The sequence below is a fragment of the Mizuhopecten yessoensis genome, unplaced genomic scaffold (genome assembly GCF_002113885.1).
Source record: "Mizuhopecten yessoensis strain PY_sf001 unplaced genomic scaffold, ASM211388v2 scaffold10649, whole genome shotgun sequence".
Classification (NCBI taxonomy): Eukaryota; Metazoa; Mollusca; class Bivalvia; order Pectinida; family Pectinidae; genus Mizuhopecten; species Mizuhopecten yessoensis.
Window position 1 is genome coordinate 205319 of NW_018408652.1, and position 14190 is coordinate 219508.

Below are 14190 nucleotides of genomic sequence, written 5' to 3' on the forward strand. Positions count from 1 at the left end.
TGCTTCAGACCAAATATGGAACAAATCCTTTCATTCCTACAGAAGAAGGATTTTAAAGAATTTGCAATCTTCCCCTATTGGGCCCCGCCCCTCAGCCCCCAGAGGGGCAGGACCCACCATTTATACAAAATTGAGTCCCCTTGGCCCAAGGATGCTCCAGACTAAATTAGGATAAAATCCTTTAATCCCTACGATAGAAGAAGGATTTTAAAGGTTTTACCTCTATTTCCCCTATTGGGCCCCAACCCTCAGCCCCCAGGGGGGCCAGACCCACCATTTATCCAAAATTGAGTCCCCTTGGCCCAAGGATGCTCCAGACTAAATTAGGATAAAATCCTTTAATCCCTACGATAGAAGAAGGATTTTAAAGGTTTTACCTCTATTTCCCCTATTGGGCCCCACCCCTCTGCCCCCAGGGGAGCCACACCCACCATTTATACAAAATTGAATCCTCTTGGCCTAAGGATGCTCCAGACCAAATTTAGTCAAAATCTAAATGGCCGTTCAGGACTAGTAGCGTTTTAAAGAAAAAGTTGACAGACGGACGGATGACGGACGGACGACAGACGCTGCAGTATGGCATAAGCTCACCATGGTCCTCTGGACCAGGTGAGCTAAAAATTATCCATTTGCTTGTTTGTTACAAGGAAACTTTACATGTGCCTCAAATTTCGCCACTTTTTACCACTTATGGGCTTCTAACAAATTTGGTTGTAATTGGCCTAGCCAGAGTTTCCTCAGACTGGCTCGGTCAACAGACAGAGACATTTTGAAAGATAGATGCCTGGTGTGGGGCCAGAGCGCACTACTATATGAAAAATTGGAATTCCCCGACACCATTTGGTATGTCGGAGAGTGGATTTGGATCAATATAAATATACATGTATACCATTTATCGATATATGTGAGGTAATAGTGTTGTATCATAGAAGAGTTTTGTTGTCTGCACCTCAAAACTCTGGTGACAGGGCCAGAGGAACCTCTGGCTATAATTAGCCTTGTGGTTCTCAAGAAAAAAGTTCGAAGAAAATTTTACTGACAGAGGACAGACTATGAAAGATTGATTGCAATAGATCACTTGGCTCTCTGGGCCAGTTAAGCTAAAAAGCTGTTAAATTGAGATTGAAATTTAACTTGATGAAAAGATTTTAAAACATTCTAGCTTTTGTAAGATGAACACATAGCTGCGACCATTACCTGTCTCTGCATTGTCAGAGAGAAGTTCTGCTGCCTTACGGGTGTCAATCATCCTGGCTACATCCTCCTGTTGCCTAGCAGTCTCAGCCTGGCTCATGGACAGACAAAGTCCCATTATCTGACAGCCATGCTAAAAAATGTTCAAATACAGTTTGTAATACTGTATAGTCGTTTAATTTTGCAGGTATAATATATTTCATGTTTTTCTCAATCAGATCCAGTTTGCTGGGATTAAATTCTGCACAACATGGCCAAGTAAAAATACCTTTGTATTTGGGTGATGAAATTCATTTACCATTTTTTTTGTGTATACATGTATATACTCAGGGAGATTATAACACGTGATATGTGATATTAATGTTTGCTGGATATCATTTTGTGCTATCTTTGATGACCACCAATATAACAAAATTAAATACTCACTGAATATTACTGACTATACAGTAAGTAACCTAGCTTTCCATTTACCAAGCACCTATCTTTCTCTATACCATTGAGACAACAGACCTTTACCCAATTGTATTTTTACATCAATGACTTGTTCCCTATTTCCTATCCTAACAACAAACTTTGATAGTATACAGCTTTTTTTTTTTTCATTTGAAGAAAATATAGCGCTCATTTGCTGATCATGAAGAAACACTTTGTTTTAACGGTAAAACAAGGAAAAACATATTGAACATATTACTTATTACATATGGAACATATACCAGCTAAAACAACCACAAACTTTGAGTCTCAGTCAGTCTTGTGTCTACGTGTTTCCTGCCACAGGGAAAAGAGATATATCCTCGTGTTATCAGTTTTGATTACTTAAGCATGTTTTTGATCAATTTTCCAAATCAAATCATTTAGATTGCAAGACAATGACAAGAGGCGCAATGGGCCTGCATTGCTCACCTGGTATTCATCTCACAATTGTACCCTTAAAAGAGGTCTAAATTAAAGTTACAGGCAAAATATCAGTGACTTAAAGTCATTCAGAAGAACCTGTTAAACGATTAAAAAACACATTTGACCCCTGTGACCTTGAAAGTCAAACATGGGCATTAAGTTGAACAGACTTTATAGCCCTTCATCCCAGAATGCAACTTGCCAAATATCACCACCCTATACCTTTTGTTTATTCAGAAAAGGACTTTTAAAGAACTCCGGCCCTCTATAATATGCGGGAAATAAGCGACCCGACCCTGGGTGGCTATTCAAACTGATATTTTAGAAACAAATCGTCATTTTCACACACATGTCGTACATGGATCGAAAGATCTATTCTTTATGCACAAGATGAACATAAATTACATGCCTCAAACAACCAATACAATCTCTTAAAACATATTTTTTCAAACTTACTCTGTTTTACTTTACGTTTTTGATAGCCCCGCCTTCTAATGCCATGTGACTAAAATCTCGACAGCCTACGTCATAACGTTGGGAAATACCTTCGGAAACGCGAGATCTCGTCAAGTCATGTGACATTGCTCATACCCTAATTTCCATTAAAAACATGGGTTGGTATAGAAAACATTGAAAAATACTGTTCGTAATGATCATTGAAACATGTTATTGATACCACCTAGTGCATTTAGGTCATTTAGTCATTTATTTGAACAAACTTGGTAGCCCTTCATCAAAGTTGGCTTCTGACCAAATATCATTACCCTAGGCCTTTTGGAATTGAGAAGAAGTTGTTTAAAGTAAAATATTGACACCGGATGCCGGATGGACGGACAGGCAACGGATGCCGCCATGGCATAAGAATATATATATAAAAATATATGTCACCAAATGCTGCACAAGAGTGTAGAATTTCCATTTCCCACCTCCTACCCAAAATTTGGTAATTCACTGTTGATTAGAAAAGGCAAAAATAACAACAGGCCCAGAGGGACTGTATCGCTCACCTGAATAACAAAGCAACCATGGGAAATTATTCTTATTACATAAAATCCATCCAATTGCGAAAAAGAAAGATTTTAAAGATTAAATCCTTGAATTCCCCTATTGGGCCTTACAACTCTCAGCACCCAGAGGGGCCTCGACCCTTCATTTATACAAAATTTAGTCACCTTTTCCCAAGGATGCTCCAGGCTAAATTGGGATAAAATCCCTTTATCCCTATGATAGAAGCAGGATTTCAAAGCTTTTTACCTCTATTTCCCCTATTGGGCCCCACAACTTTGCCCACAGTGGGTTCAAACCAACCATTTATACAAAACTGAGTCCTCTTGGCCTAAGCATGCTCCAAACAAAATCAGAATGAAATCCCTTCACCCTTTATGGTAGAAGAGGGATTTCAAATGTTTACCTATATTTCCCCTATTCAGCACCACCTCTCTGCCCCCAGATGGGGGGGGGGGGGGGGGGCACCCACTGTTCATACAAAATTGAGTGCCCTTGGCCTAAAGATGCTCAAGACCAAATTTAGTCGAAATCTACTTGGCCTTTCAGGACAAGTAGCGTTTTAAAAGAAAAGTTGACGGACGGACAACGGACGGATGGACAACGGATGCTGCGCCATGGCATAAGCTTCCTTGCCCTTCGGAAAGGTGAGCTAAATATACCAAAAGTTCTGAGTAACATATACACAAACTAAGGCTATATTTGGGAAGAGCAGAAAAAATCATTGGTATACTAAAGATAGACCCCACTTTTGTGCAATAATACTACTAGTTCATGAAGTGGTGTCACTTGCCAACACCAAGATGGTCGTAGTCAAACGATGTGATACCAAAATGTAACACCATCATCTGATTGTAAGGTCATAATAGTAAAGGTTACATAATTATTGAGTGCAACCATTAGGGATGCACATATCACACATGGGTGTAACTGTGTTCCGTATAAGACTGTATATTATACACATACAAGTGGGCAAATATTTTAACCGAAATAAGACTTCGATATATATATAGTCCTTTACAGAAAAAAATGAGTGTTAATTTTCTCCAATATATAATCCAGCACTTTTTAATAATTCATAAACAGAATTAAGCCATTTTCCTATTTTGCAGTACTTTTCAAGCACTGACCTCAATTCCAGTACTTTTCAAGGCCTGTACCAACTATAAAATTAATTTTTTGAACTATTTTTCCAGCAATGACCTCAAGATTTCACCTATTTCATCAATATCATTAGTAAGTTGTTTCAGTTGTATATCAGAAATATTAGAGGAAATTTGCTCCATCTCTTAAAATATTTTGTTATAAAAAAACAGACATTTTCAACAAACATCTACACAAAACACTGCAACAGCTTTTACCTTTACTCCCTGGGATTCCAGAGATGTCTGGTTAGTAATTACACGTCCCTGACAAATGAGCTTCAGCTGGTCAGCTGGTAGTGCCATCCGTTCAGACAACATATCCCTCAAGTCTTTTCCCAAGACATTAAGGCTGATCTCAAGAGAAATATGCTGTACCTGTAACAGAAACCCCTTTTTGTTTTATTCAAAATGTCTGTTACCTTTAATTCATGATACTTCATTTCAGATTGAAGAATATCTGGAAGTATATTTCATACAATATAACCTGGTAGTTACACACAACACACCAAAAATAGTGTGTGAGCATCGTACATACATTATACCATCTGCACATGAGGGGTACAGCATGTAAAGAATTTTCATGGCATTTTGTCCAGGAAGGATTATTCATTGTTCAAATCTCACATTGTTGATTTGACATTTGACCCTGTGACCTTGAATATGGTTGAAGGTAATTCATTCGGACAAACCTCGTAACTCTATATCTGAGCATGTAACTGACCACATATCATAACACTAGGCCTTTTAGTTATTCAGACTAAGTTGTTTCAATGTTTTCAACACATTTTTGACATTTAACACACGTTTTTTACGTGTTTAACACCGACCTTGAATAACGGGTGAATGTTGTTCATTTGAACAAGCCTACTAGCTTTTCAACTTAGCATGTTACTGACAAAATATCATCACCCTGTGCAGTTTGGTTATTCAGAATAATATGTTTTCAAATTCTTGAGATATTTTACCTCTGTGACCTTGAATTAGGGTCAAGGTCATTCATTTGAATTAACTTGGTAACCTTGCATCCGAGCATGTTACTGGCCAAATAACAGTCCTATGGGCCTCTTTGTTATTCAAAAGAAGTTGTTTAAAGTAAAAAGTTGATGCTTGACAACGCCACAGAATTAGCTGACTTGGCCCTTCCGGCCAGGTGAGCTAATCAACTTTTTATTTATTTTTTAAATATTCATTGAAAGCTTTTGAACTTGCACTGTAAGCTTTAACATGCCAGACAGACAAGGACGTATGGACAAACAAATGGATGACTGTTATGGCACTACTGCATTTCTGTAGCTTACTTTGCCCTTCAAAGAGGGTCAAGGTCATTATATAATTAAGTGCCATAAGCTCAAAGAAGCTAATATATTTTAACAAATGTTTACCTATGCAAAAGAATAAAAAGAAAGAAAATAATTCCATGTTTGGATTACTTTATGCAAATAACTTACTTGATTATGTGCTTATTTGTTAGTTGATAAAGTGTATAAACATAGAGCCTTTTATACCTTATCTGCACTTGTTGGTAGACCAGTCATTTTCACTTTCAGTGAGGCTAGTCCGGATTTTTTATATTTCTCTCGCTCTGCAAGTTTGTGAAGAGCATGGACCCTCAGATTTTCTGTAATACCAGAGACCATCTCTTCTGTCAGTTGTAAGTCCTGGGCATACCTTGCAATCAGATCCTGCTCAAAGGAGAATGACATAACAAACAAAACATGAGTATATAGTATTTATTGATACACGTTTACAACAATAAAATAGTAATGGTATTTATTTAGGCCTACACTAATACTGTCTAACAGTTTTTCATTGCTGTTTGCAATTACATCTTTGACCTTGAAAGAGGGTCAAGAACAAGTTCTTTCTAAAAAACCTGAACAGAAATCAAGCTCGAATTAAAAGATAAATATTGTTATTTTTGGTCTAAACTTTATGGACCTTTGTTTTTAACTGAATTTCTCAGGCATCATTCAGGTTGGTATGGATTATCTAATACCCCAGCAAGCTACAGGCAAAATGTTTTTACTCGGGCCTAAAATACATTTTGAATTGTTGTTCCGACTTTATAGCTTATGCCTCTACGTTAATTATTCAGAAATTATTAAATCTAGAAAATGTCTGTAAGACTTAAATGCCCCCACTGCCATGTGAAATTAGTTTCAGTGTTCTATAAAAAGTTACAACAACTTTGATCTTGATACCCTGAAACATGGACACACACAAGGTACTACACTTAAAGTTGATAAGTTAATTTTAATATTCATATGTTTTTTCTGTATGTTATTACCATCCTGAAACACAAGGATGTCAGAGGTATACCCATACTTGACCATGAGGAGAGTCTGAGCTGTTTGTGAAAACTCCTCTATCTGAGACTAGATCCCAGAAAGAGGTCGAACTGTTAGTCTCAAGAATTCCAGTTCCAGAAGGTAGAGGCTTCGAATGGAACCAAGGTCTGCGAGGCCACCAAGAGGCCACCTGCAAAGCCACCAAGGCCACCTGGTGGCTACCAGGAGAGCCCTGCACAAATATCTCTGTAAGTTCTCTAGTTACCTGAGGATCATGGAGATGGGTTGAAAAATGTACGCCAGCATGCTTGCACATGACATCGCTGAAATGTCTGTCTGATATGGCAGGGAATCTATCATCTAGGAGCAGTTTATCAATAGCTATTTGTTTAAGTTACAAAAAAGTCCACCTGTGGGCGATAATACATTTGGTGGACTCAGAATTGATGCAGAGACTGGTTATACATGATGACATTGCCAAATCCCCGCTAAATGGGCAGCCTTGATCCACACCTCCTTCGAGATTGCCAGCACCCATTCCCTGATCACCAACATACACATGTGAGGAGAGATAGACCCCCCCTGTCTGTTGAGATATTGAACAACTGTGATGGTGTCTGGTCTTACTATGATCGTCTGGCCCTCCCATAAATGTATCCATTTCTGGAAGGCAAGGATCACTGCTTTCATCTCCAGAACGTGTAGGTGGAGAGAGGCCTTCCACTTGCCCTAGAGAGTTTGGTCCTCCGTGTTGGCCCTGGGTTTCAAATTGAGGATAACCGTTATCGTTTTCCTAGTTGAAAAGAAGGTGCTGTAAAACATGTTTTCGATTAGATCTGTCGGGACATGAAGTCTATGATGCATTCGTTCCTCTGTCAAAACCTCCAGAACCCATGCATCTTGAGTAATGCTGTACCACTTTGGCAGAAAAGACCTTCCCCCCTTATGGCAATAGGGGGCATTGTCTCCTGAGGCAATGTCCTACCACTGATGAAAGGGTGAGTGGGAAACAGTGATCTTGATCTTCTTTTCCCTTGCCTGTAACAGAGTTTCTCTGCTGAGAGGAACCCCTGTCTCAACCTGCTCCTTAAAAACTTAAAGTCAGTTGTCCAATCCCTTTGATTTTTCAATTAAACTGAAATGAAATGAAAGCTGGAAGGTTAACACCCAGCCTGACCTCTGGCAGCCTGTCAATCTTTTTGGCCACTCTTCTGTGCCTTGACCATATCCACTACCCCTTAAATCCCCTCCCCAAATAACAATGTGGCATGGATAAAAGTTCAGCCTCAAATGCTTCCCGAGCCAGTGTCCTTAATGATCTGAGCCCGTTTAGAATGATGTTGTAAGGCAAATGCTCCACCCATTTGGTCCAGAGTGCCTTGAGAGGCCAAGAGAGCCACTGTGAAAGTTGCCTATAAAGGCCTAGACGGGTCAAAGTTAGAGGGAGGAGCATCCAACTCAGACATAGTCCTACTCAAACCCTGATGTAGACCTAAGGTAGCTGCCATCCCTGTAATGAGGGCTTTCTGAACAAGGGCTAAATATACCTCCAGTGCCTGCTTCTTGTGAGTCTGTTTCCTCAGAAACACTGGTACAATCACTAGTGACATAAGAAGCTTTTTCGTTGATCAATTTAAAGGGTACTTTGCAATCCTAAACTTGGGCTGTGACCTCAGTTTTGACAGGTTCTAATGAAAGAAGAGAAGGCCCTCCTCGAAGGGCTCAAACAAAGCCTTGGCATGTCATCAGTTGTTTCCCTTTGAACGACTTCTTCTTAAGAACTGAAGGACCTAGGGCCATGATATTTGGCCAGTAGGTACAGAGTGCTATTAACTTCCTTAAATAAATGACCTTGACCTACTTTCAAGGTCACAGGTGAAATATGTAAAATCCTTTAAACAACTTTTCCTGAATAACCAGGAGGCCCAGAATAATAATACTTGGCCAGTAAGTACCTGGCATTAAATGGTATAAAGTTTCCTCAATAAAATTACCTTGACCTACTTTGAAAATCACAAGGGTCAAATGTGTTAAAAGCATTTAAACAGTTTCTTTTGAATAACCAAGAGGTCCAGAGCATTGATATTTGGCCAGTAGGTACCTGGGACAAAGTATTGTAAAGTTTCCCCAAATAAATTACCTTGACCTACTTTGGAGGTCACAGGGGTCAAAAATGTTAAAAACTTTAAACCACTTCTTCAGCAATACCAGGAGTTCAAGAGTACGGATACTTGGCCAGCAGGTACCTGGGACAGAAAGATAAAAACTTTACTCAAATAAATGACCTTGACCTACTTTGGAGGTCACAGGGTATAAATTAGATAAAAACTTTAAACAACTTGTTCAGCAATACCAGGAGTCCAAGAGTACTGATAGTTGGCCAGTAGGTACCTGGGACAGAGAGATATACATTTTCCTCAAATAAATTACCTTGACCAGCTTGTGATGTCACAGGGTTCAAAAATGTTAAAACTTTTAAATAACTACTTCTGATTAACCAGGAGGCCAAGAGTACTGATACATGGCCAGTAGGTACCTTTGACAGTGATATTAAGTTTCCCTAAATATATGATCTTGACCTACTTTTAAAGTCACAGGGGTCAAATATGTCAATATCTTTAAACAACTTCTTCAGCAATACCACAAGACCCTTGGTGATAGTTGACCAGTAGCATGCTGGGATAGGTAGTATAAAGTTTCCTTTAGTCTGGAACATTCTTAAACCAAGGAGACTCAATATATGGAAACATTTTCAAAAGTGCTTTTATTGAGAATATTTTCCCATGATTGCTGAAATATCCAGGTGAGATATACAGGCTCGCTGGGCCTCTTGTTTTAGTAGAACGTCCGTTCACATAGTGAGTAGGTCCATGTCTCGCAACTTGTAGCTCAGGCCTGAACTTGCTGCTACTCAACCCAAACGGGAGTTGCCGTGATGCAGGCCGAGTTTGGAATAGGGGAATCCATAACACCTGCCCATGTCTGACTCTCTTTGTATTTTGTGGCCAGGACTGTCCATCCCATTATGAGAGGCAACATTCTTACTCCCCTTTCCGCTGTGAGGTACGTACGTACATTCCCCTGATGTGGAGAAACTTGTGCTCTAGGCTATCTGAGCGAAATGTAGATATATGTGATAGATAAGCAGTAAAGAAATAAAGAAATTAACACTAGAGTTTGACCAATTGGTTAACATAATCAGTAGGGACCATGCAAAATGGGGTCGTAGAGAAAATAGGGTGATACAGTTACCCAGATGGCAGGATATGTGACAGAGAGGAGCCGGTGTGCATACATGTGCAGGTTTTATTTATTTATTTCCAGCTCCCTCTCACAAGGGTAGGTACACGAAGCAATTTCTGTGAGAGTCTGTAGGTATTTTTGTGGTTAGTATCACTTGAGAACAGCCCAAATGATATTTTTACAAGAAGACATTTACACTATCCACTATATATACCCTCTCCTTCCTTACATGGTGACCTTTGGGTTATTGTGATATATACATGTACTTACATTTGGTGAATCCCCTCTACTACCATCCTCCTTGGTGTACGGTGGCAGCCATAGTTTGATCTTTTCATCATTCAGCTTTTCACGTACACGCTTCTGGTGCAGCTCTTGTGCATAGTTCCCATCAACAACTCTATCTTCCATCATACAGTAAATGATAAATGAAGCAGCAAAACTGGAAATATGTAACAACAAATAATGGTGTTCAGGGCATTTTGTGGTTATGACATCATTTTCAATTTTATGAATATTATGATTTGTCAACAAAACTAATAACAATAGTACAGTAGGGGGACATTACATAGCCCATTCAATGATATATTGTATCTTATCCACAGCAGGGTGGAACAATATAGCCCATTCAATGCTATGTTTCATCAACAGTAGGGCAGAACAATTAATTCAGCCCATTCAATTAATTATATGTAAGCATATTTAATTGCTTTCAGATGGGGTTCATAGGCAATATGAATTCCCACTGCAGTACAAAAAAAATGACATGAACAATGTTAACAGTTCATGTTTCATTTTCCTGTAATACAGTGGGCATTCATAATGCCTATGAACCCTATCTGAAAGCAGTTTATTTAGCAATTCTTATTTAAAGTCAAAATGCAAGATGGGCTTTTTTTGGCCTTTTTATTTCTCTAATCAGTCTCAAAAATAAACATGCACAACTACGGATCAAACGGATCAAGGGAAACTTACATATAAAATGCAAGGACCCCTTAGTACTTTCAGAGAAATAACAATAAAAAACCTTAACTGTCAAAATTCAAGATGACCTAGGCCTCTGTCTGCAACTTTTATTTGTGATAAATCTCAAAAGTAAACATGCACAATTACAGACCAAGGGAAATTAAACCTACAAATCAAATTAGAGAAAGATCCCTCCAGTGCAATCTGAAAAATAGCGATAACAAACATTCGCTGTCAAAATCTAAGATGACGTCTCATGCAATATGTCAGCCATTGTGTTTTAATCCGATCAATCTCAAAAGTAAACATGCACAATAATGAGGACCAAGGAGAACCTTTATATATCAAATTCGAGAAAATCCCCTCAGCTTTCTGAGAAATAGCGATCAAACATTCACTGTCAAATACAAGGTGGCCTCCTGTCAGCCATTTAGTTTTTTTAATCAGTCTCAAAAGTTAACATGCTCAACTACAGTTCAAGGGAATCAAATCTACATATCAAATTTGAGGAAGATCTTTCCAGTTCAATCTGAGAAATAGCGATAACTAACATTTATTGTCAAAATCCCAGATGGTTGTCTGTTGGCCATTTTGTTTATCCAATCAGCCACAAATGTGAACATGCATGCACAAATATGAAACAAGGGAATCCTACAAATGAAATTTGAGAAAGATCCCTGCGGCATGAACTTTCTGAGAAATAGCAATAATAAGAATTGCTTAACTCATTCATCCCTGCAATTTCATAATGGACTATTCAAACCTTTGGATTGGAAGAGTTCAAATGTGTCTTCAGGGGTGAATGAGTTAAGGATAGAATATGGACGGGAGGACGGACCACGGACAAAGGGTAATTTAATTGAATAGCCCACCAAGCCCCATCCTCGATACTCCAGGGGTTACGCACACTTTCGCTCTCTGCACCAATGGAATATGTCACTATCGGTAAAAATTGACAGGCTTTGAAGTCAGGTGTCGCACCTCATCTGTAATGTTCAAAGGACAGGTATCAGCCTTAGTGGTTAGACAGGTTTTTTTTTACCCGACACCAATCAAATAGCTACATTTGTACTTGTGTGCCTTAAGCTTCAATTTTGCTATGCTTATAGACACATTCCAAAGGTTCAGAGAATGAAAGTGAGTGTAACACCTGGAGTATCATGGATGACCATGCAAGCCCACAAAGTCCATGGATTTAAATAGTGAGACATAACATCTTATAACTGTAACAGGAGAAAGAGTAATGCAACAGTCAGACTGGGGTTCAAATCTGGGATCCTCCAACCTCTAGACGGTTGACCCAGTCCGGTTCCGCTACATTGCTCCCTCCTTTTTTCTATTAAATTCTAAGAATATTTTCTATTATTCGAACTAGCAATTTAAAAAAAAAAAAACTCCAGGTCAGACGAGCACAACGTAACAGAGGGACACATTTATGTATAAGGTGGTTGAGGGGTTGATACCAGCTTATATACCTCCTGCTGATCATCTAACAAAAAACAGACCAAAAAGGAACATCAAAGGCCAGAAACTTCTCGGACTATATATCCAAAAATGTGGTAGAAGCATCAGTGATAAATACCTCTAAATCCTATACAGTACCAAAGTACAGCTGTGACCAATACCTCTAAATCCTATACAGTACCAAAGTACAGCTGTGATCAATTCCTCTAAATCCTATATACAGTACCAAAGTACAGCTGCGATCAATACCTCTAAATCCTAAACAGTACCAAAGTACAGCTGCGATCAATACCTCTAAATCCTATACCGTACCAAAGTCCAGCTGTGATCAATACCTCAAAATCCTATACAGTACCAAACTACAGCTGTGATCAATACCTTTAAATCCTATACAGTACCAAGGTACAGCTGTGATCAATACCTTTAAATCCTATATACAGTACCAAAGTACAGGTGTGATCAATACCTCTAAATACTATACAGTACCAAAGTACGTGTTGTATCAATACCTGTAAGTCCTATACATGACCAAAGTACGGCTGTGATCAATACCTCTAAATCATATACAGTACCAAAGTACAGGTGTGATCAATACCTCTAAATACTATACAGTACCAAAGTACAGATGTGATCAATTCCTCTAAATCCTATATACAGTACCAAAGTACAGATGTGATCAATTCCTCTAAATCCTATATACAGTACCAAAGTACAGCTGCGATCAATACCTCTAAATCCTAAACAGTACCAAAGTACGGCTGCTATCAATACCTCTACATCCTATACAGAACCAAAGTACGGCTGTGATCAATACCTCTAAATCCTAAACAGTACCAAAGTACAGCTGTCACCAATTCCTCTAAATCCTATATACAGTACCAAAGTACAGCTGTTATCAATACCTCTAAATCCTATACAGTACCAAAGTACGGCTGTGATCAATACAAGAACTCATTTTTTGTACGTACATTCACAGAGTCAGTAACCATCTGGAAGAGGACTTAGTATATATAATATGTGCCCCTATACTTTGGAGGCCTTTAAGAGTCCTGTAACGCAACAAACATCTAACTGAACTGGCTCTATACATATATAGCTCTCTCTCCCGTTGTATAAAAACCGGAACCGGGTACTACAACGTAAAGATATAGATACAGATACAGAAGTCTTCCACCCGAAGACACAACTTAATTTACACATTGGTAAGCATTGACACCAGATGCTTAAAACAAGGGGTTTTTATAAGAGAAAAAGTAATGGAATGGCCAGACCGGGATTTGAACCCGGGACTCACCAAACTCTAGACAGACAATCTACCAATTAAGCTACCTGGTCACCGAATATTGACCCAGTTCATGGCCAGTTCGATTCCGCTACATAAGATAAACTACAGTACATTACAATAACAGCACCAAAACACAGAATAATGTCAGACAAGTTTTATGATAATTAAACATTGAAAAGGAAATCAAAATGGTACTGTAGAAATAGGCCTATTGTAAAATAGGACCTAAGATAGTTTCACAATCATGAGAAATAACGTTATAGAAAATACAATAGCATAAATTTATGAAATGTCAAATAACAATAACTTTAATAACAACATTTACAATATGAGTAATAATAAAACACTGAATAAGAATAACAAACGAACAATAACAATGATATTAAAATAAATACTAACCAGATAGCCTACTCGAATATTGTATGTCGCATTCAGTCTTGATCTACATGCGGTATTTGTGGGAAATTACAAATCTTGTAGTTAAAAGTTTTACGTTTGAAAATACTCCTTACTTCTTGCACAGCGATTAGGTTCCAACTATGACAGTGATCAGGATTGTTGATACAAAAATATGTCAAAATTCTGCAACGTAACCGTTAGTCTACTACGTATTTTTGGTCAATTCGTCAATGTTTTGACTTTTCAAGTTCCTGAAAATGTTTTATTCGGGCCACCATGTCAAGCTTTCGATTAGGAACGATTG

The 14190-nt window shown here is 38.5% G+C and overlaps 1 protein-coding gene across 5 annotated transcripts in view; it reads right to left on the reverse strand.

The window, feature by feature from the left end:
- Positions 1-14143, reverse strand: part of LOC110461663 (NEDD8 ultimate buster 1-like) — a 105271-nt gene extending 91128 nt beyond the window's left edge. The window contains exons 1-6 of one of the 5 annotated variants that reach the window (XM_021515232.1): positions 14000-14143; positions 11646-11724; positions 10043-10214; positions 5747-5923; positions 4458-4616; positions 1198-1327 (exon numbers count right to left, since the gene is read on the reverse strand). In XM_021515232.1, the coding sequence (XP_021370907.1) occupies positions 1198-1327; positions 4458-4616; positions 5747-5923; positions 10043-10186 (610 nt within the window). In that variant the 5' untranslated portion in view covers positions 10187-10214; positions 11646-11724; positions 14000-14143. The other 4 variants (XM_021515230.1, XM_021515229.1, XM_021515228.1 and 1 more) reach the window with 4 other exon arrangements.
- Positions 14144-14190: the final 47 nt, after the last annotated feature.